Source organism: Felis catus, chromosome C1, assembly GCF_018350175.1.
Source record: "Felis catus isolate Fca126 chromosome C1, F.catus_Fca126_mat1.0, whole genome shotgun sequence".
Lineage (NCBI taxonomy): Eukaryota > Metazoa > Chordata > Mammalia > Carnivora > Felidae > Felis > Felis catus.
The window spans coordinates 29,063,922-29,089,976 of NC_058375.1; the positions used below are offsets into that span (position 1 = coordinate 29,063,922).

General features: G+C 51.1%; 1 protein-coding gene across 6 annotated transcripts; it reads right to left on the minus strand.

Moving 5' to 3' along the window:
* Positions 1-3,708: 3,708 nt before the first annotated feature.
* Positions 3,709-25,985, minus strand: CC1H1orf109 (chromosome C1 C1orf109 homolog). 6 transcript variants are annotated; one of them, XM_045035561.1, is made up of 6 exons: positions 25,695-25,985; positions 25,223-25,500; positions 23,178-23,357; positions 21,052-21,170; positions 5,140-5,312; positions 3,709-4,181 (listed from the first exon to the last, which is right to left on the minus strand). In XM_045035561.1, exons 2-5 carry the CDS (start codon positions 25,495-25,497, stop codon positions 5,152-5,154), a joined length of 735 nt encoding a protein of 244 aa, XP_044891496.1. In that variant the 5' UTR covers positions 25,498-25,500; positions 25,695-25,985; the 3' UTR covers positions 3,709-4,181; positions 5,140-5,151. The 6 variants fall into 6 exon arrangements, with proteins under 6 accessions (XP_044891496.1, XP_044891499.1, XP_044891497.1 ...); XM_045035564.1 differs by lacking the exon at positions 5,140-5,312 and having other exon boundaries at positions 3,713-4,181; positions 25,695-25,983; XM_045035562.1 differs by lacking the exons at positions 3,709-4,181; positions 5,140-5,312 and adding an exon at positions 5,319-7,895 and having other exon boundaries at positions 25,695-25,984.
* Between the last annotated feature and the right edge of the window lie 70 nt (positions 25,986-26,055).

Here is a 26,055-nt window from a genome sequence, read left to right on the forward strand (position 1 = left end):
ACTAAAGATCACTGGATTATACACTCCAGGTGAGTGGGTTTTATGAGTGAGGGTTATACCTCGAGAAAGCTATTTAAAAAAACATACAAGACAAACACTATTAGTCTTTTTGTGCTTAAGAAAATTCACAGGAAATTTCTGGAATTCAATGCCAGGGTTGTTTGCTTCCAAAGCCCAGTATTGCAGTCCTTCAATCTGGGAGATAAAAACCAAACGAACAGGGGCGCCTGGGTAGCTCAGTTGGTTGAGCGTCCGACTTCAGCTCAGGTCATGATCTCGAGGTTTGTGGGTTCGAGCCCTGCATCAGGCTCTGTGCTGACAGCTTGGAGCCTGGAGCCTGCTTTGCATTCTGTCTCTCTCTCTCTGTCTCTGCCCCTCCCCTGCTCACACTCTGTCTGTCTGTCTGTCTCTCTCTCTCTCTCTCTCAAAAATTAAAAATGAAAACAAAAAATGAACAAACAACCAGAGGTGGACATCCCGAGTCCAGTTTACTCTTTCCACTCAGTAGCCAAGAACTGACTCACAGAAGTGAGGTGAGGAGCAAGGAGGGGGTACCGAGCCCCCAAAACAGGCCTTCCCCAGGGAGGGACTTCTGCCCTCGCCTTCCCAAGGCACCGCTGAGTGCCTGCTGCCACGGCCCCCACACCCTATATACACAGGTAGCATATACCGTGCATTTAAAGCCGTATTTTGAGCGCCTCTTAACTTCCAGGCTTTGCACTCAGTACAGATGTGTTTCTGTACTTCACAGTGATGCTACAAAGTAAGAATTATCCTTTCCATTTTGCAGATGAGGAAACTGAGACTCAAGTGGACGAAGGAGCTTGGCCAGTGCTCGCTTCGGCAGCACATATACTAAACAAAGCAAGGCCACACGAGTGCATACCAGGTGGGCCGTTTAAAAGAGGTTGAAAGTGCAAAGCCTCCATTTTTGCCAGTTCACCAAGGTGCCCCGGATGAATCGTCGGCCATCTATTTCTCTCTGTCTCTCAGAGTCTCTGTGTCTACCTCCCTCGGTCTCTGTCTTCCCAGCTCCCTCCTCTATCTGCCGGCCTTTCTTTGTCTCTCTTTGCTTGCCTCTGTCTCTGTCTCTGTCTCTGTGTGTGTGTGTCTCTGGCTCATTTACTTTTTAATAACCACAATAATGAGAAAAGCTCCTTTCCGACCCTCCTGGGGAGGGAGACAAAAGGAGGGGAGTTCAGGGAAGAAGGGGAGGGATAACCTCCCCTCTTGCTCCGGAGAAATTTAATAAAGGGCCTGAGAAAGTGCTGGGCTCCCCCGGCCAGTACCCTGGGAAAGGGGGCGGCCCCCTCCCCCACCACAGACATCAGCTCTGCACGGGCCTGGGGTCAGGGGAGGGAATGTCTCCGGGCTGGGCCCCCTTCTCCAGCTCACAGGCTTTATCTCTCCCCTCCCTGCTGGTGGGAGCAGTTCCCCCAGCTAATCCGCCCCTGAATATGGTCCATACCAGACTCCCTCCCCTTGACCCAGACCTGCCTGCTTTCCCAGGAGAGCTGCTCAGAGGGGAGAATCACTCATGAATTGTAGCCTCTGGACACACAGGAGGTCAGGCGGTCCAGCCCCCCCTGCCGTGTCCAGGCCAGCTCCCCACAAGGCCGTGCCCAGCCCCCCACCAATGTCTGGCAAGAGGGGGCTGGGCCTGCCCACCCCCACCCCAGCCTATGAGGAACCTGATGCCAAAGTGTTCAGCTGACTCCAAGACCCTCCCTGGACTCTCTAGCCCCCAGCGGGAGAGAGCCCAAGATCCTAGGAGAGAGAAGGCTCAGCCCTCCCTTCTGCCCCCTTGAGGACCAACGATGCCTACGATAGGTTACAGGCGTCCGCCAGCCTCCCCGCACCCTCCAAGGGTCACCGGTGGAAGACTGTCCTGGTCCAATCTCAGGGAAAGGAAGGCCAGACGCTGCCATGCAGCTGACACGGACCCACAGTGAGCAGTGGGATTGGTAAGATGAGGCCAACTCATCAGACGGAGCACTGAAGCCAAGGGCGGTGGTACAGGTGGGCAAGTTCGGCTCACCAGCCAGGAATGTGCTCCAGGGTCCTGTCTGCCCAAGGAGGCTGTCCGGGCATACTCATCCTGCTGCTCCCAGGTGTCTGGACAGCCTTTCCCGTCCGCCAGGAAACCACACTTTGGCAAAGCTGACAGGGTCTCCCACCTGGCCAGGAACTAGAAGGGGGGGAGCTGGGGCGTGGGGCCGAGGACTGAGCATGCCTTCACGCACTCGTTGGCTTGCTCTACTGTTCCTGGTGCTGATTCCCAGGGATGGAGGGAGAGAACTGACAACGGCTTGTTCTCCAGGCGGCTCGCAAAGCACCAGGTACCGCGTTAACGCCTGATCTCACCAGACTGTCGCGGCGATGTCACACGTCATCTGCACTTTAAAGCTGAAGAAGTCAGGGGTGCGGAGAAGTTAGGCCGCTTGTCTAACGTCACGCAGCCGATCAAGAAGAGTCACATTTCAAACTTGGCATTGAATGGCATTGATTGGAGCATGGCTGCCTCGGAGGCCTGGGCATGCTGAAAGAAAGTCCCGCACAGAAATGAAGCAGGACTGGGTTCTGGGAGGCACTGGGAGGGGCAGGAGGATGGGAGCCAAGAGACAAGAGGGTTTTGGAGATGGCTTCAGCTGGGACTTAGTCCTACTTCATTAGGAACAGGGAGGCAGAGCAGTGACCTCACAGGCACTGTTGACAGATCCTGGCTGCTGACAGGCTCTGCTCAGACTAATAGAACTGCCTGCCTGCCTGCCTGCTCGCGTCTCCGGTGCCCAGTGGGCAGCCAGAAGCAGCCCACACCCCTGCACACCTGGACCAAAGGGCTGGCCTTGCCTTTCCCTGGGCCCCTTGCCTGGGGCCATGGGCAGAAGAAGGGAGAAAGGGCCAAGAGATGGATGGAGTGGGGAAACAAACACATCCCCAGCTCCCAGCCTGATTCTGCGCTGTGCTGGGGCCTGCGATGTGTATTGATGAGGCCCCTGGGTAGCTCCCTGCCCCACCTTGAGGAACCAACAGTCTGGCATTCTAGAACCTTCCAGAGAGCTGTGGCCGTGATAAGTGGAGTTTGGTGGGCACCGAGTGGAAGGCAGAGAGGCCAACTCACAGAGTGAGCTCCCAAAGGCCCCTCTCTTGGGCTGTCAGACAGCATGGTGAGGGAAGGCCTGGCTGATTCCTTTTCTAAATCTGCAGAAGCAAAAGCCAGAAAAGTAAAATATTTCCCAGCTACCCTGCCCCCACTGGCAAAGCACTTTGTGCCTTTTAAGACCCTTCCTTGTTCTCTCAGATTATTTTGGTCCTCCAGTCCTTCAAGACAGGAGTTACAATCTCCATTTTAAGAAAGAACCTGAGGCCCAGAGAGGTATAGAGCTTTGCCTGAAGACACACAGCCAATAAGGAGCCGTGTGCGGAAGCTGCATCTTCCAGCTCCTTGTGTCTGGAGTGGGGAGGCCTCCAGTAGATGCTGGGGTTGGCCCAGCTTGAGGGAAGCTGAGCTGGTTCTGAAGCCTTCTCTCCTGGGGAGGAGCGGGGGGGGGGGGGGGGTGGGCCGCAGCTGCAGGTGGACCCGCCCAACTCCTGCCTGGAGTTTAGCATCCGCCCGCCCCACCCCCGTGGCCGGTGGGCGAGCAGAGGTTTTTCGGGACACGTGTTTCCACTTTCACTGGAGTTGGGAACTAATATCAGAAAAACCTGTGAAGCTGCTAATGGGATAATGGAGAGAGTATTTATTTATTTTTCGAAGGAGGCCTGTGAAGACTGGGGCAGGCTCAATGTGAGGCCGCAGAGGCGGGAGGTCAGCCTGCTGTTAACAGGGATTAAGCAGATAGCGTGGAATGAGGGGGTTTCCGGGGCAGAAGCTGGAGGCAGGGGCTGGCCCGGTGCTCTCAAAGTTAGCTCCCCCAGGAGAGAGCAAGTCTGGACACAAGGACTCAAGTCACTTCTAGACAGGGTCGGGGTTCGTGCTCGGAGCTTTCCTCCACGCCTGCTTCCTGCTGTCCCTGCCCAAGGCGCAGGCCCCCAGAGGTCATCAGATCAGTCTCCTCTAGGCAGTGTGTCCCCAACGGCATCCCGAGGAAAGTCTGGGTCTGCCTCCGTGCACAGCTTCAGGAGGGAGGCGGTTCATTTTGGTCCTTCAGGTGGAGCAGGACATCCCCAGGAACCTAGTTCTGTTTGAGAAATGTCCTCTTCACAAGCATGCCACAGCGGGCCTAGCATCCTCTGTCCCCACTACTAAACTGGGCTCTAGCATTGCCCTTGAACCTCCCAGTCCTAACCTGCTTAGGAGCCCCACTGAGCTTGAGAACAAGTGTCTTAGAGACCATGCAGTCCCATGGCTTCTAGCCATGAATTTGGCAGAGATGCTCAGAGGCACAAGGGCATGGTGGGACCCCAGGCCCTCCCCCACCCCAACCAGAGCAGCCCCACTTTTATTTGTTTTCCTTCTGGACATGCTACCTCGGATTTCTCTCCAAATGCTAAAGTGTCTACTCCTGTAAAAAGCAAGAAGCACTTCATCGTCTCGCCCCTCACCCACTCCGTATGGCAGAAATAACTCAGGGCTCAGAGAGAAGAGACTTGCCCAAGGTTACACACACTGGGGCCTGACTGCAAGTTCCTTGCCTCCTGGTCCAGGGCTGTCCCACCACGACCCTGCTGGAGTCACCAGCATGAATTTGGGAGACTGAAAACATCACTTTAAGGAGCGAGGAAGTGGGGAGGAGAGTGTGGGTTGCGGTTTCCTGGGCCCCTGTAAATCCGTTTCATCATCTCTCTGGGCCAGCACAGGGCCTGCTCTTCTTGCTGGGCTGCCGGGGGATGAGAAGTCCTGGCCCGGGTTCTGGGGTCCTCTGTCCAGGTCAGGCTGCATTTCTCTTTTCGACGCCAGCCTGGGAGGCAAAGGTTCTGGAGACTTCCACCCCACTGCTTCCTCCACTACCACCTGGTAGGCATTCCAGGATTCCCGCTGCCTCAGGACATGCACTTAGCAAGCACTTGCCATGCTTCGGGGAGGCCTGGCTGCCCATGGCTTGAGAGATCACCCCCCTCCATCATGGGTGCCTCTCCACCAGGGAAGCTCTTAAGGTTCTGGTCATACACAGCTCTGCTTTGCCAAGCCCTACTTACCACAACTACGTTCTATTTCCTCGGGAGCATGGGCTTGACATTTGAAAGTTCCACTTCCAACCTGTTCCTCACCCCCACTTGCTTTCCTGTTCTGGTCCCTGGTGCAGTCTTTCCCTCAGGGAAGCAAGGAGAGGTGTTCAGGGAGGACACCCATCTGCCCCCATGCTGCCTGGCTGTGGGACAACAGGCTTAGGTTATTCCTGGAGATTTAGGCAGACATCGGGAAGAGCTTCCTGACCAATAGGGACTTCGAAACTAGAACAGAAACCAGAGGAAGATGGTGAGATCATTGGCCCTGGAGATAGTCCATACTGGCTGGGTGCGGGGGAAGCCTGAGGGACTGTCCAAGGTGGAGGTTGGTTACCTCTCAAGGGCCCCAGTCCTACACCTGGTCACAGGCCCAAAGTCCGTGTTTCACTCCTTTGTTTGACAAATATTTGTGGAGCACCTACTCTGTGCTGGACATCTACTGGGTTCTGGACAAGAGTAGACAACAAGAGACACGGTGCCGACCCATCCGAGGTCATGGACAAGGAACTGGGCAACGTCAAGGTATACGTTGTTAGTGATAGAGAATGGGGAGCTGATGACAGGACACGTGAGCCAGTCAAGAGGGGAACTCGGAGGACTTCCTGGAGGAAGAGGGCTTGGACCAGAAAAAGAAGGAAAGCCCCGAACAGAGGAAGATCCTAGAACTATGTGGGCCTGGGACCTGTGCCCCAGTGAGATGCACCCAGAACCTCAGCTGGGCTCGTGTCAGGGAGCCTTTCCCTTTCATGGGTGATTTGCAGAAAATGGATAGCCCAGCAAAGAGAAAAATGAAATCACCAGATCACATGAGTGATAGTATCCTGGACAGACATCCCTATCAACTGTACATTTTGAGCCTCGCGCTTGGCACACACTAGGACCTCAATCAATTTTTGTTAAATGAATAAGACATTTGGTCAGTCTGGAACTCAGTCCTCCCCTCCCGCTGGCCTCCTTTCTCCTCCAAACCTGCAACTCGTCTCAGCTCAGGATCCCACCAGGAGAGAATTAACCTCCAAGACATCCCAAGAAATGTGTTTACCAGGTCTTTCTCCTATAACTGTGTCCTACAAAGGAGTAAAACCAAAGACAGCTGTGCTAAGTGTATAGTGACGTGTGCTGAGTGCTTTCTACGTGCCAGGCACCGTTCTGATCACACACCATTCACGCTCACATCCAGCCTCACAACCGCCGTGGATGATGCACTCCATCACGGTCTCATTTTTGCAAATGAGGTCACTGAAGCGCAGAGAAGCTGTGTATCTCACCCAAGGTCATGCAGCTAGTACATGTGGAAGGAAGCACTTTCTGTGTTCTGCAGGGTGTCAGGCATAGCTGGGGCCTTTAGTTCTTAGACCAATTAAGAGAAGCAGGTATCATCTAAAGCTCGGAGAGTGAAGTGGCTTACCCAGCCTGGAATGATGCTCCTTGCCTCGCAGTACAGTGCTCTCTCCTCTGCACCCCATCAGTTCCCTGGGGTCTTTCTCAAACCGGGGTGCGAAGAGCTGCCCCTGGCCAGCTTTGGGAATGAAGCAGCTCCAGGAGGAGAACTGGCCCAGTGACTCGCCAGCAGGATTTATGTCCCGTCTAGGGCGGACAGTTTGGCTGCTGTATGAAAGGCTGCGCAGAGCTCAAAGATGGAACTTGTTCCCATTAAACGATTGCAAATGTCAGGCAGCACGGCCTGGGAGCTCCTTGCGCACGCACCCAGGCGGCTGGGGGCCAGGCCGACCGGAACGAGCATGCCGGCTGACCTCATGGTTCCCCCTAATGCAATTAGAGCCCACTAGGAGACAGTGGGTTCCAACACAGAGCCTGAGCAACGTGCTCTCCAGGGGACACGGGGCACCCCGCCCCCCTCCTGAGAGATGGCGCTGGGACAGAGGGTGTTGTTCTAATTAATTGACTGAGATCCATTCCAGTGCAGATGGATGCAGAAATTACCTGCAGATGTGACTGTGCACAACCATTTTAACTGTCTGGGCTGTCACGCAGGCTCGGGGAGCCAAGGCTTCTCGGAGCCGGGTTCATTCCATGCAGCCCCCTGCCGCCGGACAGGGCAGACTTGTGCCAGCCTGAACTGATGAGTGATTGCTACCTCGTTCGGGCCTCCTGGCCATCAGCGCTTCTAGGGTCTGTGTTGTCCGGAGGCCCAGCCGGCAGGGGGTGACTCCCCCGTGGTGCTGGCTAATGGCTTCATGGAGGGCTTCTGCAGGGGCACCCGGAAGCAAGGTGCCATGGTCCTCTGTACACGCTCTTGCTCCCGGGGGGCCTGAGTCCTCCTCCACGCGCTGCAAAGCCCCTTCCCTGGGTCTTCGAGTCCCTATGCACTTTTGGATTGTACAAAACCAGATAACAAGCTATAGCAGTGCTTCCCACACTGATGACACAAGATCCATGAGAACACTGATTGATTCTTCCTCCATTTTCAGCACCCATGAGGCTCCCGATTCTGTTCCTTGCTGGGACATAACAGAGGACCGGGCCTGGCCCCTGCTCTGGAGGAGCTCACAGTCCAGGGGAAGGAGATCGATGTATAAATAGCTGGTCACCATAGAACGGGATGGGCTGTTCTCCCGGAGTATGAGGTACTGGGAAGCCTCAGATGAGGGAGGCGACTCGGCCTGAGTAATCAAGGCAGACTTCACAAAGGAGGTGATGTTTCAACCGCAAGCAAAAAGAACGTCCCTGGGTGGATACAGGGAGAAGGACTTCCGGGCAGAAGCCTGCGGACAAAGAGATGGGGGCAGGGGAGACCTGAGCAGTATGCTGGGAGATGAAGAGAGGGGTCAGCAGGCTAAGGAGAGGCTGTGAATATCCTACTCGTTTCATGAAGAGTTTGGGTCTCTACCTGGACACTCTGGGAATCTTTGAAAGACTTCAGACGTAAGAGGACCACATAGTTAGAGCTCTACTTTGCAGCAACCCTCTTGGCAGAGGGTGGACTGGAAGGGGGGAGACTGGGGGCAGAGGCAGCAACAGTCCCGGCAGCAGGAAAAGGGAAGGACAGATTTGTGAGAGGGGTGGACAGGGCCACCTCACCTGGAGTGGGATGGGGGAGGGGAACGGGGAGGCAGGAAAGAAGAGGAGTCAAGGTGGATAAGCCTGGGAGGGAGCCCTGGCGGGGAGGAGGAGGAGGGGTCTGCTGAAGGCACGACCCCGTGGGTCCCAACTCAGGGAAACGACAGCTGCATTATGGTCCTGGCTGCGTTCAGTTTTGTGAAGCCTTCCCTTCCCTCAGCCTCTATTTCCCCATATCAAGTGAGATGTTAATTCCTACCTCTCTTCCGTCCATTTCCTCCCAATATGGAGAGGGTAAGTGGGAAATACTAGGGGAAGGTATGAGGAGCTCTTTGAAGGGAAGTCCTTCTTCAAGCCAGTCTGTGGTGTCCTCTGAGCCCCTGGGTCCACTGTGGGTGGAGGGAGGTGGGGGGCAGAAGAATCCCAAGCCAGGCTTTCTGTGAGCCCTGAAACTTCCTCACGCAGACTCCTTGGCAGCCGTCCAAACCTTCCCTCTCTCTTCAAGCCCCCGCTGGCTGGTGCCCCATAGGAAACCACCTTGCCTCCTACCTGCCACCCAGATGATGCTCCTTCCCTTTCCTCCCTCCCCCCACACCCATTGGGACTGCTTGTGTCCTTCCCTGCCCGGGCCTGAGCCAGCCTCTCCACCTGTGCCCTGGGACTCGGTGCCACCAACCATCCCCTCTCACCTACACAAACAGTTCCTGTCCCCTCCATTCTAACAGAGCCTCTACACCTCCTTCAAGCTATTGTCTTCCTTTCCCTCTTGGAAGTCTGCACTCTTCACTCCGTGGCCTCATCCCATGTCACCCCTCAGTCCATGCAAGCTAGCTCCCCTACAACCCAAGAAACTCATCTTTTTTATTAATGTTTTATTTATTTTTGAGACAGAGACAGAGCATGAGCGAGGGGAGGGGCAGAGAGAGAGGGAGACACAGAATCCGAAGCAGGCTCCAGGCTCTGAGCTGTCAGCACAGAGCCCGACTCAGGGCTCGAACTCACAAACCGTGAGATCATGACCTGAGTCGAAGTTGGACGCTTAACTGACTGAGCCACCCAGGCACTCTAAGAAACTCGTCTTAAAAAAAATTGTTTTTAATGTTTTTTTATTTTTGAGAGAGAGAGAGAGAGAGAGAGAGAGAGAGAGAGAGAGAGAGAGAGAGATCATGAAAAGGGAGGGCAGAGAGCAAGGGAGATGCAGAATCCGAAGCAGGCTCCAGGTTCTGAGCTGTCAGCACAGAGCTCAATGAGGGGCTGGAACTCACAAGCTGTGAGGTCATGACCTGAGCCAGTCAGATGCCCCACCAACTGAGCCACTCAGGCACCCCTCTCCCCACCAAGAAATTCTTCTTACAGAGATCACAGCCTGCGTGGTTCTGTCCTTACCCTACAGAACCCCTCCGCACTCTTACCAGCCTAGACCTTCCTCTCTTCTTGGAACTCTCCTTCCTTGGCTCCTGGCCCCCAGGACCTTCTGGTTCTCCTCTGACCCTCTCTGACATCAACTTGGGCCATGTAGTCCAGGGTGAGATTCCCTAACAAGGTCCCTCGGATGCCTCTTCTTCTCTCTGCACACATTCTCCCAAAGCTTTATCACTCTAGTGCTGACTCCTCTGATGATGTCCAAACCTATCTGTCCAGAAATGGGCTGGGCATCCCCCCACTCCTGACACTACTCATATGCTGTCTCCCACCACCCACCCCAAAACTCATTCAGCTCCTGTGTCCCCGACCTTGGTGTATGGCTAACAACTTGAAGCCATTGTCCTTCATTCCCTACATTTATTACCAGCTTGGTTGACCCCACCCTCCAAACCTCTCTGGAATGGGCTTCTCTTCATCTCCACTGCTGGAGCCCTGGTTTGATCTTCTATCACACATCTGGACAGCCTCTCTGTCCTCCTCCGCCTGGGGTGACCCTTCTTCCAGGTCCCCGTATGCCTGGCCTTGGGCTTCCCCTCCCACCTCATCTGCCACTGACACCTCTCTCCACTCTGCCCCCCTTGCCTTCCTGCTCCTTTCTGAACATACCAAGCTGGCTTCCACCGCAGGACCCTCTGGAAGACTTTTCCATCAGATCAGCAGTTTTCAAACTTTTTGGTCTCATGACCCCATTACATTTTTTTTAATGTTTATTTTATTCTGAAGGATGGGCAGAGAGAGAGAGGGAGAGAGAGAAAATCCCAAGCAGGCTCCGCACTGTCAGCGCAGAGCCTTCATGGGGCTCGATCTCATGAACCATGAGATCACGGACGCTTCACTGACTGAGCCACCCAGGCACCTCGGCACCATTACATTCTTAAAATTGAAGACCCCAAGAAATACAAATCAAAACCACAATGAGATACCACCTTACACCTGTCAGAATGGCTAACATGAACAACTCAGGCAACAACAGATGTTGGCGAGGATGTGAAGAAAGAGGATCTCTTTTGCATTGTTGGTGGGAATGCAAGCTGGTGCAGCCACTCTGGAAAACAGTACGAACGTTCCTCAAAAAATTAAAAATAGAACTACCCTACGACCCAGCGATTGCACTACTAGGTATTTATCGAAGGGATACAGGTGTGCTGTTTCAAAGGGACACATGCACCTCAATGTTTATAGCAACACTATCAACAATAGCCAAAGTATGGAAGGAGCCCAAATATCCACCGACGGATGAATGGATAAAGAAGATGTGGTATATATATACAATGGAGTATTACTCAGCAATCACAAAGAATATGAAATCTTGTCATTTGCAACTACGTGGATGGAACTAGAGGGTATTACGCTAAGCAAAATTAGTCAGAGAAAGACAAATATCATATGACTTCACTCACATGAGGACATTAAGACACAAAACAGATGAACACAAGGGAAGGGAAGCAAAAATAATATAAAAACAGAGAGGGGGACAAAACAGAAGAGACTCGTAAATATGGAAAACAAACAGAAGGTTACTGGAGGGGTTGGCGGAGGAGGGATGGGCTAAGTGGGTATGGGGCATTAAGGACTCTACTTCTGAAATCATTGTTGCACTATATGCTAACTAATTTGAATGTAAGTTAAAAAAAAAGAAAATTAAAAGAAAAACGGAGTAATTTACTTGTTAAATCAAAAGGATTAAGACATAAAAAAAAATTGAGGCCCCCAAAGAGCTTCTGTTTGTGTTTATGAGGGTTACGTGGGTTATTAGAAATTAAATCTAAGAATGTTTTGAAACAGTCGAGCGCACAAGCACGTGTCCTATTAGCTGTCAGAGCAATGATGTCATTACATATCATGGGGCATTGCAAAGCCCCCTTGTACACTCATGAGAGAACGTGAGTAGAAATAACATACAGTGTCTCAGTGTTATGTCACGTTTTCACCAGCGGATCCCCTGAAAGGGGCCCGAGTCCCCAGACAACACTCTGAGAACCACTGCACCAGATAACGCATCTCTGTTTCTTTCACTTCATTTGCGCACACGTTACCTTCTCAGAAAGCCTTCTCTGCCCCTCTTGGCCCCTCCCCGAGTCAGTCTATCCCATTACTCTTACCATCAAAATTATCCATTTTCTTGCCTCCTTTGTCACTCCCCACCAGGATGCAAGCTCCATGCAAGTGGAGGTCCAGACTCTAGTTCAGCTTGGAGCCCAGCATAGCACCTGGCACATAGTAGACACTCAAAGATTTTTAAATGAATGAGTTGTTCTCAAGCCTTTGCCGCGTATTAAAGTCATGGGGGAGAGGGCTGTGCTTTTAAAATGACTGCATTCCCGCCAATTAAACCAGAATTGTGGGGGTGGATGCAGGCATTGGCGCCTCTTAAAGTGCCCCAAGTGACTCCAATGTGCAGCCAAGAATAAGAACCACTGGTCTAAATTTTTTTTAATGTTTGTTTATTTGGGGGGGGGAGGGGCAGAGAGAGAGAGGGAGACACAGAATCCGAAGCAGGCTCCAGGCTCCGAGCTGTCAGCACAGAGCCCGATGTGGGGCCCGAACCCACGGGCTGCGAGATCATGACCTGAGCCGAAGTCGGACGCTTAACCGACTGAGCCACCCAGCCTCCCCTGGTCTAAATTCTTAAATCCTCGCCGATGGAGAGGCTGTTTTCCCTGACTCGGTCAGAGTTACACACAGAGTATAAATGATGGCAGCTCCAGGGCTTGCCAGTCTCCTGCTGGCCCCCGTGGCCAGAAATAGGGGTGGTGAGTTGGAGGAAGCTATTAGGTTAGAGTCCTCCACGGGGGAGGAGTGCCCTCGGATCCCACACCTTGGACCAAAGCGGCGGGCCCACAGCGTGCGTCACTGGCACTGGTTATGCTCACGCACGTCCACAGGGCTCTCTGCACCGGGTGCACTTGCCCCCATGCAGTGGCGTGGAATCCTCATGCTTTGGTAACTCACGGAGAATGACGGTGACTTCAGCAGATAGACACAGAAATGAGGCAGGTCCCCAGATCGCCCTGGGCTGGGGGAAGTCTCAACATCCACCGCCCTTGCCTCTGAAGTATAGCCAAGTGCAGCCAGGAAATGACACACCTTCCTCTCCTATGTGAGCAACGCTTCCCTCACCGAGCAGTCACCAGAACCCCTGCCTGCTTCAGGGACTCTCAGGCCCGTGCTGGGAACTTCTGCTCAGGGCTGGTGTCAGCCACCATGCGGCCCGGAGCAGCTCCTGAGGCGAGAGTTGCTAGGGAGAGACGATGTACCCAGCACCATGTTGGGTGTGCTCCACACGTGGGCTTGTTTTGTTCTGGTGGTTGTCAGAGGGAGATAATGGTCTCCATTGCCCAGGGGAGGAAACTGAGGCACGGAGAGGTTTAGATGACTTGACCAGGGACACCCCGCCAGGTCTGTCTCAGACGACTATGCAGTAGATTGAATACTGGGGCTCGTCAAGGATGAAAATCGCAGATCGGCAGTGTGACCTTGGAGAAATCACACGACCCTCCTAAATCCGGCTCCTTAGGGAAACAGTGCCTACGCCACGGGATTGTTTTATAATGGATACAAAGCTCTCGATATAAGCATGAAGCAGAGAGATTGCTCAGTAAATAGTAATTACAGGATTATTCTTGTTGGTTCCCCAATCCTTTCCATTACACCTCGGCACTTCTCAGAGGAAAATGACTTGTATTTGTATACAATTTAAAGTTCTTTCCCATGTATCAGCCCATTTACTTTTTTTGCAGTGGCCCTACGAAGTTGAAACTTTTGTCCACCCCACCGTGTTTTTGGTCTTTTGATCAAGACAGTGGAGTCCAGAGAGGTCAAGTTACCTGCTCAGGTCCCACAGGGGTGAGTGGCAGACGTCCCCACTCCTGGTCCAGAACTTTCTCCCCCACACTGCAGCAGCAGCTGCAGAGGCCCATGACCGACCCTGATCCCAAGCAGAGGTTACGCCCTGGGTTCCTGGGAAGGAGAGAGGCGGGGAAGCCTGAGGTGGGAGGGGGTGCAGAGAGGAGGGTGGAGCTGTGTCCTTGATGTGGTGGCTGGGCCCATTCGGGGTTGTCGCCACAGTCCTAGGGCTTGGCTGGGGCAGCAACCGCCGTTTCCGCTGGTGTGGCAATGCCGGGTGGATCTGGAAACCCACGCCAGGCGGGGTTGGGGGAGGGAGGATGCTCTGCCTGGCCTGGTCCGTGGCTCTTTGTCGGGGTGGGGGTCCACTCCTGGCCTGTTTGATTTCCATCATCTGGCCCTAGGGTGCTCCTAGACCCCCACTTCCTCCTGCTGGAGTGCATTAGCCAGAAATCATTTCTGAAAGGTGACAATGGGCCAGGAGCAGCTGAGTGGGACTGGGAAGCACCTCTTCAGGGCCTTTGAAGACATGGTCGCACGGTGGGGATGGCCTGTAACCAGAAGGTCGGGTAATAGGAGCCTTTGGGAGCGGAGCAAGGCCAGATTCCTCACTTATGGATAAGTCATCTGCTCTGCGCAGGCTCAGACTTGGGAGGAGAGGGGGTCTGTCCACAGGTCTGAGGGAGCTACTACTAGGAGGAAGCAGGGCAGGACCAGCAACATACTTTGCAGGGCCCAGTGCCAAATGAAAATCCCCCCTTCTTGTCCACAAGCTATTAAGAATGTCCAGCAGGTGACGGCAGAGCATTTAGCCAAGGCGGGTGGCCCTTAGATGCACAGGTCACATGTCCATGAAGCCACCCTGAAGTGGGATCGAGGGAAAGTGAGCCAAGGAGGAAGTCGCACGAAGGGCAGCCACAGGGGTCTTCTTTCGGCCCTGATGACCTCCTGACCAAAACAAAAGGAAGCTGCAAACATAAAGACGAACAGGTCTGGAGCCACACTCAATGTTTCCTAGACGGACAGCACGCTCCGCTGGGGCATTTGTAGCTCTCCCGAGTAACCCGGTCCACCTCGGCCAACCAGCATCCTCAGAGCACCCAGGTCTTGCCTTATTTGGAGGAGGGAGGGCATTCAACTTGTATCTCTGTCTTGGGGGAGTTCGAAGTGCTGGGAAAAGATGTCATGCTTTTTTTTTTTCCCCCATTTGGGAAAAAGGCGTCTGGAGCTATTCCTTTAGTTTACGGAACTGACAACCAAGGATGGTGAGTACAAAGGGTGATGGCCCAGGAAAGAGTCAAAATATTAATAACGGGCTTGGTTGGCACTGTCCTCCAGTCCCCCGCCCTGGGGTTCGTGTGGCCGGGAAGCCTGATGTCTCTGTTTCAGCAGTGGGATCAGAACCAGCTTTCAGAGCAACATAAGCCAGGGGTAATTTTTAGCACAGACGTAACTTTCTAGTTCTTTTTCCCTACCCCTCATTTTTCAGTTGCCTTTAAAGAGGCCGCAGAGAGCTGAAAAACAAATCCAAGTTTAAAGAGACAAGTGCAAAAATGCAAACCGGGCAAGGGGACAGAGCCACCAGCTGGACAAAATGTGCCTGGAAAATAGCATCCTCTGCTTGGCAGGTGCTGGGAATTTATGGCTGAGTTTTGCAGACTTTCACCACGTTACGAGCCAGCTCAGGAGACCCTCATAAAACCCTGCTTATATGAAAGAACAAACTAGCTGATAAAAGTCAGCTGCTGCCTATAAACGCGCTGTGGGGATTGCAATTGAGTGGTGGATTTATTAGTCTGGGCTCTTTGTGCAAGTTAAGAACTACTGCCCACGGCAGAATCGGGAAGGGTTGCTCTCTGCTCACATGACGACAAGCGGGCCGTGCTCACCCCTCCCCGGTTACTTTCTCCATTAGAGACCGGAGGGAAGATTCTCGCTGAGATTAGGTTGCTCGGGATCTACTCTTACACTCTCCTTTCTTCCCTCCCACAAAAACCTACCAAAAGAATCAAGTCACTCTCCATCTGCACTCCACACGTCCTTTATGACAGCAATTCTAACATGGGCTTACCTATCTGCCTGGCCCGCTGGACCATGTACTTCTGTCTCTTTGTATCCCCAGCAATCGGTTCTGTGCTGGGCACGCAGGGAGGCCTCTGAAGGAATGAATCCAGATCTGGCAGACTATAAGGTGCCATACGCAGAAGTTACTCCCAGCCCTCTCTCTCTGCTGCTTTTTCTTAGGATTAAAGCCATCTTTCTCTTTTTTTTCTTTTCTTCTTTTCTTTTCTTTTCTTTTCTTTTCTTTTCTTTTCTTTTCTTTTCTTTCTTTCTTTTCTTTCTTTCTTTCTTTTTTTCTTTCTTTTTCTTTCTTTCTTCTTTCTCTCTTTCCTTCCTTTCTTTCCTTCCTTCCTTTTCTCTCTCCCTTTCTTTATTTTTAAATATTTACTTATTTTGAGAAGGAGAGAGAGAATCCCAAGCAGGCTCTGTTGTCAGCACAGAGCCCACCCCGAGGCTCCAGCTCACAAACTACCGGATCATGACCTGAGCTGAAAACATTGAGTTGGACGCTTAACCAACTGAGCCACCCAGGCGGCCCTGGATTAAGGCTCTTTCTTTAAAAAAAAAAAAGAAAAAAATTCTTTTAATGTCTATTTTTGAGAGAGAGAGAGACAGGGAGCGAGCAGGGGAGGAGCAGAGGGAGACAGAGTCCAAAGCAGGCTCCACACTCTGAGCTGTCAGCACAGTGCACGATGTGGGACTCAAACTCACGTACTGAGAGATCATGACCTGAGCCAAAGTCAGCTGCTTGACTGACTGAGCCACCCAGGTGCCCCTGAAGGCTCTTTCTTAAAGAATGACCCTGCAACAGAAAAAAGGTGCTTGATAAGAATGCAGGCATTTAGCCCCTCCTCACACAGGCCAGATCAGAATCTCTGGGGCTGGGGCCCTAATATGCTGTACCAGGTACCAGTCTCAGAAAAAAAAAAAAAAAAAAAAAGGCTTTCTTTTGCACTCTATAGAAACCAAGCGGCGTTTCAGGAATGATGGGGAGAGAGAGTGCCTGGAAGATAAACCCATCATTCCTTAAGGACTGGCTATCTCCTCCCAGCCCTGGCATTAAGGGCAAAGGTGCAGGACTCTCGCAGACAGTCTAGGGACTCACTCCTGCCCTCCCGGCTATGGGTCCAGAAGGGGGGCTAACTGGCAAGGTCACGGCCACCCAGAGAGAACCCTGCCTACTTTCATGTGCCACTGCCGCACCTGATGGGGTCAGCACTGCACTCACCTCTGCGTGAAATCCTGTCCCATGCAGGACCCCCAACTCTTGTCACAGCTGAGTGGGTGGCTGGGGTGCATTTGCCCTCTGCAGCAGAGGGGAAATGGTGGTGAAGGGAAAAGACTCCTCTCATCAGAGCCCAGAAAACCCTGATTCAAAATGTGGCGATGTCACTGATAAGCCATGGGCGCTTAGGAAACGCACCAGGTCTCAGAGCCTACTTGTTTCACAGCTTGTGTTAAAGAGGATCACAGAGCTACCCGTTTAGATGACTCAGAGTCTGTAGTAAATTTCCACCCCTTACATGTTTACAAATTTACCCAAACCCCTTACATGTCTTCTCTCACTTAGGTCCTGTAAGGACCTATACCGTCATCTCCATTACACAAACGAACAACCTGTAGAGGAGAGAGGACTTCCCCAAGACTAGCTGGTGAGAGGCTGAGCTGAGACTTGAACCCAGGTCTGGGTCACTCACGATTCAGCACACTTTCCCAAGTGTATTATCTTCCTCTCCTCCCTGAGCTTGTTCCTCTAGATGCACGCCCTCCCAGGTGAATGTGCACAGAGAGAAGGGACCGACAACAACTCAGCACTCGGACAGCTGGGGATGGTACCTGGCTCTTATCATCCACATTAAAGTCAGACAATGAAGTCACCATGCAATCTGGACACTCTTTGGGCAGGGCAGAAGTCCTCTCAGAGTCTAGGGTGATCCCACCGGCTTTGAAAAACCCCTTCTCCACCATGAGAATTTTGAGGTCAAATTCTAAATGTGGATGCGGTAGAGACAGGAAAGAAAGAATCCTAAATTCTTCATTTCATCCCAACAGATTGTCTCATTGACAGGGAAGGGGTTCTGACCCCCAAGAGTCTATTTCCCCAACTAAAGGAAACAGAAAAGAGCTCCCATCTAATATCTCAACCCCTATGCTATGGCATGCTTAAGGAGGGATCACTGGAAGCATTCCTGCTATGAGTCTGCTTAGTTTAGAAGTTAAATAGGAGTCCAGTAAAAATACCAACAGACTTCTTTCTTTATTGGGGGTGAGCCGGTGCAGTGGGATTAGCTAGTTGAAAAATTCCAGGGAAAACAGACATAACGAACAGGGGTGGGAGTACAGGAAGGTGGTGGAAACCCATAAGACACTAAGACTTTGAAAACAACCTAAATGTCCGTCGGTAAGGGGCTACTTAAATAAACTATGGTATACCCAAACAACAGAAAAATATGCAACTATTCTAGAAAAAATTAAGGAAGCTCTTTATGTATTCACATAGAATGATCTTCGAGATACAGTAATTGGGGGAGGGGGGAGAGGTGCAAAGCTGAGTACACAGTATGCTACAGTTTGTACAAAATTTGGGAGAAAACAAAAAAACCCATTTGCTCATTATATTAGTTATCTATTGCTATGCGACAAATTACCCCAAAACTTAATGGTTTAAAACGAACGTTTATTATGTTTCCATGGGTCAGGAATCCGGCCACAGCTCAGCTGGTTGCCTTTGTCTTAGGTCCTCATGAAGTTGTAGTCGAGCTGTTAGCTGGGGCTGTGGTCTCACCAGAAGGTTTAAGTCACAGGGGCGCAGGGGTTCTGCTTCCAAGCTCAGTCACGCGATTGCTGGCAGGCATCGGTCTCTCACACAAGCTCTCCACAGGGCCGACTTGGAACACTGCAGCTGACTTCTCCCAGCGTGAGGGATCCAAGAGGGAGTGATGGACCAAGACGGAGGCTGCAGTCTTAACAGCTAGTTTCAGAACGAACACCCCACCGCTCCCATAGAATCTAGGGCGCTGCCCCCCTCCCAGACCTACAAAATTAGGGTCTAAATTTTAACAAGAGCCCAGTGATTTCTATACACATTAAAGCTTGAGAAACACTGGTTTAAATCTTTCCCTGGTTGAACCGTAAACCCTTCTAGGGATCTCTTTCATCTGTCTCCAGAGCACATCATAAGGCCTGACACCCAAATGTCTTTTAAGTTTTATTTATGATTATTAACGTATGTGATAGATTTTTTAAATTCCTGGGAGAACGTCTACCATATTGTTAAAAACAGTAGACAGTGTGCATTTTCACTTTCTGTAATACTTCAATCTTCTACAATGAGAATGTACAATCTTTATAAGTAGAAATACATGAAGATTTGGAAAAACAAAAGATATAATACATTCCTAAAATTGTATATGAGATGTACACTGGTGTATATTGTGTTGAGCTATTTTTAGAGATACGAAAGTGAAAAGATGGCTAAAAAAGTTTTTTTTGAGTTTATCTAGGGACACCTGGGTGGCTCAGTCAGTTAAGCATCTGACTTCAGCTCAGGTCATGATCTCGTAGTCTGTGAGTTCGAGCCCTACATGGGGCTCTGTGCTGAAAGCTCAGAGCCTGGAGCCTGCTTCAGATTCTGTGTCTCCCTCTCTCTGTGCCTCTCCCCAGCTCATGCTCTTTCTCTCAAAAATAAATAAAAATTTTAAAATTTTAAAATAAAAGTTTATCTAAAAAAATAATAATTAAAAAAATAAAAAGTTTATTTAACAGTATATACCAATGATGCCACATTTGTGGGGTTTTTTTAAATTTGTGGATATGGACACAGAAAGAGCCATATATCAAAATATCTCTGATGGAGTTTGTGTTTCATACTTTTCTACATTTAAAATTTTTCCTACAATTTTCCTCTGATATTTTAAAAAACATATAGATCACTTTTGTAGTAAAAAAAAAAAATCATCTTCATTTTAAAAATATCTACACTCTTTATTAAGCCTCCCTACATCCAGTGACCCAGATTTTCCCACAGCCTAGGAAGCTGACAGGTCTGGAAGTACCCAACCATTTCACAGATCAAGGCACTGGGCTTCAGAAATAACGCTGATGGCCTGATTCTGGGCGCTCTTCTCCCGCCGTGCAGCTACTCCAAGATCAGAGGGATGTGGAAAATCAGGTGCCAGCTTTGGTCAGAAAAAAACCCCCATCATTTTAGCAGTCTTACTATGCCCAGTTACTTAACTCTCAGACAGGGAACAGAGGAACACCATCGAAGACAAAGCACCGAGAAAGATTCACGCTGCGCCACCTCCCCCTGGTGGCGGACTCCGGAAACTGAATGACGACGAGGAGCTAAAGCAGCTGGACGATGACAGACGACTCTGACTTACGAGTTTTCAAACTTTACGATGGTGCAAAAGCAATACGTGTCCACTGGAAACCGTACTTCAGATTTTGAATTTGGATCTTTTCTCGGACTGGCAATACGCGGTCCAATCCTCTCTTGTGACACCGGGTGACAGCAGCGAGCCCCAGCTTACGGTCAGCCCCAAGTTCACAAGGGTACACAACTTATACAGCCACTCCGTGCCCATACCACCCTTCTGTTTTGCGATCAATTACACGAGATATTCAACACTTCATGGTACAACAGGCTTGGTATTCAATGATTTTACCCAACTGTAGGCTAATGTGAGTGTTCAGGGCACATTTAAGGCAGGCTAGGCTGAGCTATGACATTTGGTAGGGTAGGTGTATTAAATGCATCTTTGACTCACGATATTTTCAACTTACATGATGACATTATCAAGATGTAACACCATTACAGGTCGAGGAAGATCTGTACTGTCTTCCATCAATATCACCCTTATTTCTTTAAATCATCAAGGAGAATCATCTTGCGTCAGGGAATCAGGTACTGATACAAATACACATAACAGGGCCGGGTGTCAACCAAGCTCAGAGCTTTGGATGATGCTCAGAGGGATGCCACTCTCTCCCCCGTCCTTTCCTTCCCTACCACATCTGTGGCTGTGGCTCCTGCCCCCAGTGTTCTCTTGCACTGCCTTTCCTGCATTCTCTCTGCCTCCATCATCCATTCCCGAGCCTAGAAAAGGGCAAGGGGTGTCCACGTACTTTCAACCATGACAGAGCAGGGGGAGGCCGCAACATTAGAAACATCTAACACAACCCCCCCAAGGGCCACTCCTCCGGCCCCAGGCACTAATCTTTCAAATATGTTAGGTTGCAATACTGACATTTCTTTAGAAATACCAGAATGCACCAGTATCAGCCTTCAACCGTGTCTCACTAGTATGCTGATAAACACACCACTTCCTTACTCTTCCAAGAAGAAGGAAACATTCAATAGGGTATCTGGAATAGGAAGAGAGAAAAACTGTGGCATATCACCTCTCCAGGGAACGTAAAACGTCAGATTTATAAAAAATATGGAGGCACTGCAAGGGCCTCTCTGTAAGACAGAGAGACACAGAGAAAGAAAGCAGACATGAAGGCATAAATGAAAACCAGTACCTTGTACAAGGGTTTGGTGTTCATCTTCTGAAATCCGGTCCCAGGCCTTGGGCAAAGCTTGGATGTTGGCCAAGTCTCCCCACTGGATGGAGGACAGGAGGCACTTTCTCTTCAGGTAACTTCCGGGAAGTTAAGGACTGCTCAAAAAGACAACGAAATAGGCTGAAGGGAAAAATACCCTGGGGAGAGCTACGAGAAGCTAGAAGGGTAAGGGGTAGCTCTCTCGCACTCACCTATGTCACACATCTTTGCTGAGCACCTCTTCACTCACAGTGCTACAGGGCCAGAGGGATGAAACATCACCCCAACAATCTAGGATCTCACCACGGTGAGCAGAAAAACCAGAAAGTAGAAAGGGAGAATCTCAGGGACACAAAAGAGGAAACTCTGTGGCGGTTCAGAAGTTGAGTGACGAGTCCCTCCCATTTGGAGGGCCTCAGGAAGATTCCATCTGGCAAGAAAAGCATAAGGTGCAGAAGTGAGGAAGCATGGAATGGTTTCAGGGCCGAGTAAATCCTCCAATCTGGCCGGCTGGAACACGCACAGCAGTCAGAAAGGTGGCCGAGAAGGCAGGCTGAGCCAGAACACAAAGAGCACCGAAGACCCACATGGGGATTCTGGAAGCTGTCGAAAACTCCTCTATAAGCAACAGGCAGAACAAAGATGTCTTCAGGCTACCGCTGAGGTCCCTAGCCGGAGCCGGCTTAGAGGGAAAGAAGGCAGAGACAGAGAAACCTGTCAAGAGGCTGCACAGATCAAGGGGCCTCACGAGAGGCAAGAGACTATGGAAGAGGCAGTGCAGATAGAGAAGAAAAATACAAGAAGCGCCAAGGAAACGGATTCAAAACACCTGACAGGCGGCCGTGTGGACGTTGGGAGAAGAGTACCTGGCACATAGTCAGCGCTCAGTAACACTGGCTGCGGCTACTGCTCCCCCGCCTAGGCTGTCCCACTGCCTCCACAGCTGCCACCGCCACAGCTGCCACCAATGCAGTGAAAAAGGAAAGCGAGAGGGAGAGGGGGAAGGGGCTGCTGGAGTTCCCACACAATGATCACACAGGGTTGATCCTACACCTGGAGGGAAAGGGGACTGAGTGTGGCGGCAGGACCGAGGAGCTTGTGCTCCCAGGAGCGACCCGGCTGGAGGCAGCTGCGGGAAGCTGAACATCAAGGCTAGAAAGGAGAATGAAGGGCGGATTGGGGAGTTACTCAAATGAAGGCAGAAACTGAAGCCAGAGCGGAGATGCGTGATTCAGGCAAGACTTATGAGAGGGGCGCCTGAGTGGCTCAGTCAGTGAAGCGGCCGACTTCGGCTCAGGTCGTGAACTCATGGTTCAGGAGTTCGAGCCCCGCATTGGGCTCTGTGCTGACAGCAAGGAGCCTGGGGCCTCCTTTCGGGTTCTGTGTCTCCCTCTCTCTCTGCCCCTCCTCTGCTCACACTCCGTCTCTCAAAAATAAATAAACATTAGGAAAAAAAAAAAAAAAAAAGAATTGAGAGAAAAGGGCCAGAACTCCAATGAACTGGTGGTATTCCTGCAGCTCCCCTGGCTCCACACCACCCCAAGTCTTTCCTCCGAACTCAGCCAGGTGATACTGTGAGAAAACACAGGCTGATTATGTTATCCTTCTTCTCAAAACCTTCTAACAGCTTTCCACCTCACTCTGAGCAAAAGCCAAAATCCTTTCAAAGACCTCCAGGGCCCTATGAGGTCCAGCCCCATCTCTCAGACCGTGTCTCCTGTTAGGCTCCCCGTCCTCATCCGCTCTAGCCCTGCTGGCTTCTGCACTATTTCATGAACATGTCAGGCATGCTCTCCCCCACAGGGCCTTTGCACTTGCGGTTTCTTCTACCTAGGACACGCTTCCCCCAAATATCACATGGCTGTCTCCTTCGCTCTCGTTAGGTCTTTTCTCAAATGCCACTAACCCAGTGAGCCCTCTCCTGCCCACCCTATTTCAAGTCAGGACTCAATGTTCATCCCTCACTTGCCCTGCTTTATTCTTCTCTAAGTTTAGAGATCAAAGAGAACTGACTGACCCATACTACGTAGTGGTATAATCTCACGAAAACTGAAAGACTTCCTGAAGCAGCTCTGGACGCTGCCTGAAACATGTGCAAAGGATACGAATTTCGATAATGTCTCTCAATATCTTGCAACCATTCCAACATGTCAGCCACCGAAGGGCTCACAACCGAAGCCTGGAGGACACCATCCATGCCAATCGTGTCTGCATGCTGCTCATAGGTCTGAAGCACTCGCTCCACGTGGCTGCTGACGGTGTCACGCACCTTGAGGAGGGCGGTTCTGGGGGAAAAGAAGTCTCGTATTAGGCAATATCATGAGAAAGGCCTAAGGCAGGGTTCCTCAACCTCAGCACACTCACATTTTGGCCTGGATGGTTCTTTGTGGTGGGGAGGTTGCCCTGTGTATTTTAGGATGTCGGGCAGCATCTATGGCCTGCACCCACTAGATGACAGGAGCAAACCATGCCCCCACCCTCCCCGAGCTATGACGATCAGTAATGTCTCCAGGTATTGCCAAATGTCCCAATGGGAAAAATTGCTCCGGAGGCACAGACTACTGTGGATCCTCGGAAAGTTACTTATTCTCAATCACATATAAAAATGGTCTGTCTTGCTCACTGCACACCCTAAGTACCTAGAACATGGACACTGGTGCACACAATGACAAACACTTGTTCAATGGATGAATGAGCGGAACGGGTTCTTATGAGAACTAAGTGCAATAACGCATATAAAATGCCCAGTAGGAAAGTGCCCACCTTATGGTAAATATTTTTATCATTCCACTGGTGACTCCAAGGGACCAGCCACCAAGAAGAAGGCTACAACTTCCAAAAGAACAAAGAATTCCCTAACCTAGAACTGGGGCTTTCAAAACGTGTGGCTTTGACTCACAATTAAAAAACAGACTTAGGGGCGCCTGGGTGGCTTAGTCGGTTAAGTGTCCGACTTCAGCTCAGGTCATGAACCATGGGTTCGAGCCCTGCATCAGGCTCTGTGCTCACACCTCAGAGCCTGGAGCCTGCTTCAGATTCTGTGCCTCCCTCTCCCTCTGCCCCTCACCTGCTTGCTCACTCGCTCTTTCTCTCTCTCAAAAATAAATAAAACATTTAAAAATTTAAAAAAAAAAAAAAGAATGCCAAAAAAAAAAAATAGACTTAAAGTAACAGCCCAATCCTCACAAATATGTCAACAACTGAAATAAAAGTACCTTAGAATATACCACAACATAATTTAATTGACTGATGGTCTATCTCTTCTAATCAACTAAGAAACTAGGTCTGGTTCGTTGCTGTATTCCGAGCACCTTGCACTCGGCATCCCGTAAAGGCTTCATGAATGTATTTTGTACAAATGAATACAAAGAAGGGCCCCATCTTCGACCATTTTCCAAGTAGTCTATGGCACAGACTGTATACACTAGAACCTTCTCTTGCTCTAGTCAAGGAATGGCCTACGTGCCCTGCCTCTTGTCTATCCTCAATACTTAGAACTCTTAGAGGGTCTCCCGTTTGGCATACTAAGAGTTTAGAGATGTGCTATGCTTGGCACAGAGACATCAACGTATAGCAGAACAGAGTGGCAGCGGACCACTCTGGCCTTGACGTCAGGTAAACTTGAGTTAGATCCCAGCTTTACCATTTACGAGTTGTGTGACCACAGGCAATCTGATGGAGCCTCGGTTTCCTCACCAGCAAAATGGGATGAAGTGAGGTTAAGTTAGAGATGCTGAAAAGATTTTATGAGATAATACCAGGGTAAAACCCTTGCCTCTTAGCACCTCTGAAGTTTAAAGTACAATTCCTCACTGCTTTTTACAAGAGAACTGTAGAGGGGGGCTAATAAGCTTTCTCCATGGCTTTTCTCTTCTCCTTTTGTAACTTCTCCTAAGGCCACCACTGCCATGCCTTACGGGGCAATAGAAATGCCATAAAATGACTTTCTGACAAGAGGTCCCACTGTGCAACAAATGGGGCGGAGGGCTGGAAGGAGGGAAAGGTTGAACAGAGGAGGGAAGGTTGGGACACCTCCAAATATCACACTCTCAAGTAAGGGAGAAAACTCTCTTCTGACTGATACTGGCTACTTATTAAAGACCAAGTTTTCCCATTTTTCCGCCAAGAAGGAGCGGCACTGAACTCTTACAGCCTCTCCTCTAACTTGTCCAAGACGGTGTCGCCAGCCCACAGCTGCTTGCGCCTCAGCCGCTCCTTTAAGTCTGGGAAGGCCCGAAGTGGTGGCACGTCCTCAAACCGCAGATTCTGGGCCGCCTGCAGCTGCTCTGCCAGGTTGCTGAGGGACAGCAGGAGGGGCTGGCAGTCGCTTAGGGCACTCTGCCACAGGCCCTGCTGCTCCTCCACCACCGGGAAGCACTGCTTCAGGGCCTCCTGCACCGCAAGCAGAGGTTGGTCTTGGGTCATCTTCTGCCGAGAACAAAAACAGAAAGAAAAGAAAAGAAAAAAACCAACAACAGCATTAGGGCCGCAAGTGGGCGGGGGAAGTACCGGGTCCAGGAGTGATTCTCGTGTTCAAGTGAGGTTCAGCGAAGCCAGGGTCTCCTCGCGGGGGGCTGTGCATCCCTTCCGACAGGAAGTCCTGGCGCGCGGCGCTGTCTTACCTTCAGAGGGGCTCTCGGAGGCCGGGCCCTCGTCTCCCACCTCCGGAAGGGTGTCCGCTCTACCAGTCGGAGGAGGTGCGTCCGCGGCTAAGGCAGTCTCCGCGGCTCTCTCCAAACGCGCGCTTCCCGAGCCAGAATCTTGTCTCCTCTCCTTGAAGCTGCCTTTCCGTAAACCAGCGAGAAAACTGAAAGCTAACACCGTCAAACTTTGAGGACCCGCCAGGGCTGCCCCCAAGCGCCCGCAGTCTCGCTGCGCATGCCCCTGCGAGGCTGCTTAGTCGCGAACCTATGTCGTCACCGCAATGCCTTCTGGGTGTTGTAGTCCTACATGTCGACTGGCGGCCTGGTCGCGGAGCTTCCT

Excerpts from the sequence above, each read along its gene's own strand:
- CC1H1orf109 (XM_006934582.5), bottom strand. The coding sequence starts at position 25,497 with ATGACCCAAGACCAACCTCTGCTTGCGGTGCAGGAGGCCCTGAAGCAG. Across the intron at positions 23,358-25,222 it reads GACAAGTTAGAGGAGAGGCT|AACCGCCCTCCTCAAGGTGC; the intron begins GTAAGAGTTCAG and ends CTTTTCCCCCAG. Across the intron at positions 21,171-23,177 it reads GAGAGACATTATCGAAATTC|TTACCTGAAGAGAAAGTGCC; the intron begins GTATCCTTTGCA and ends ACTTCCCGGAAG.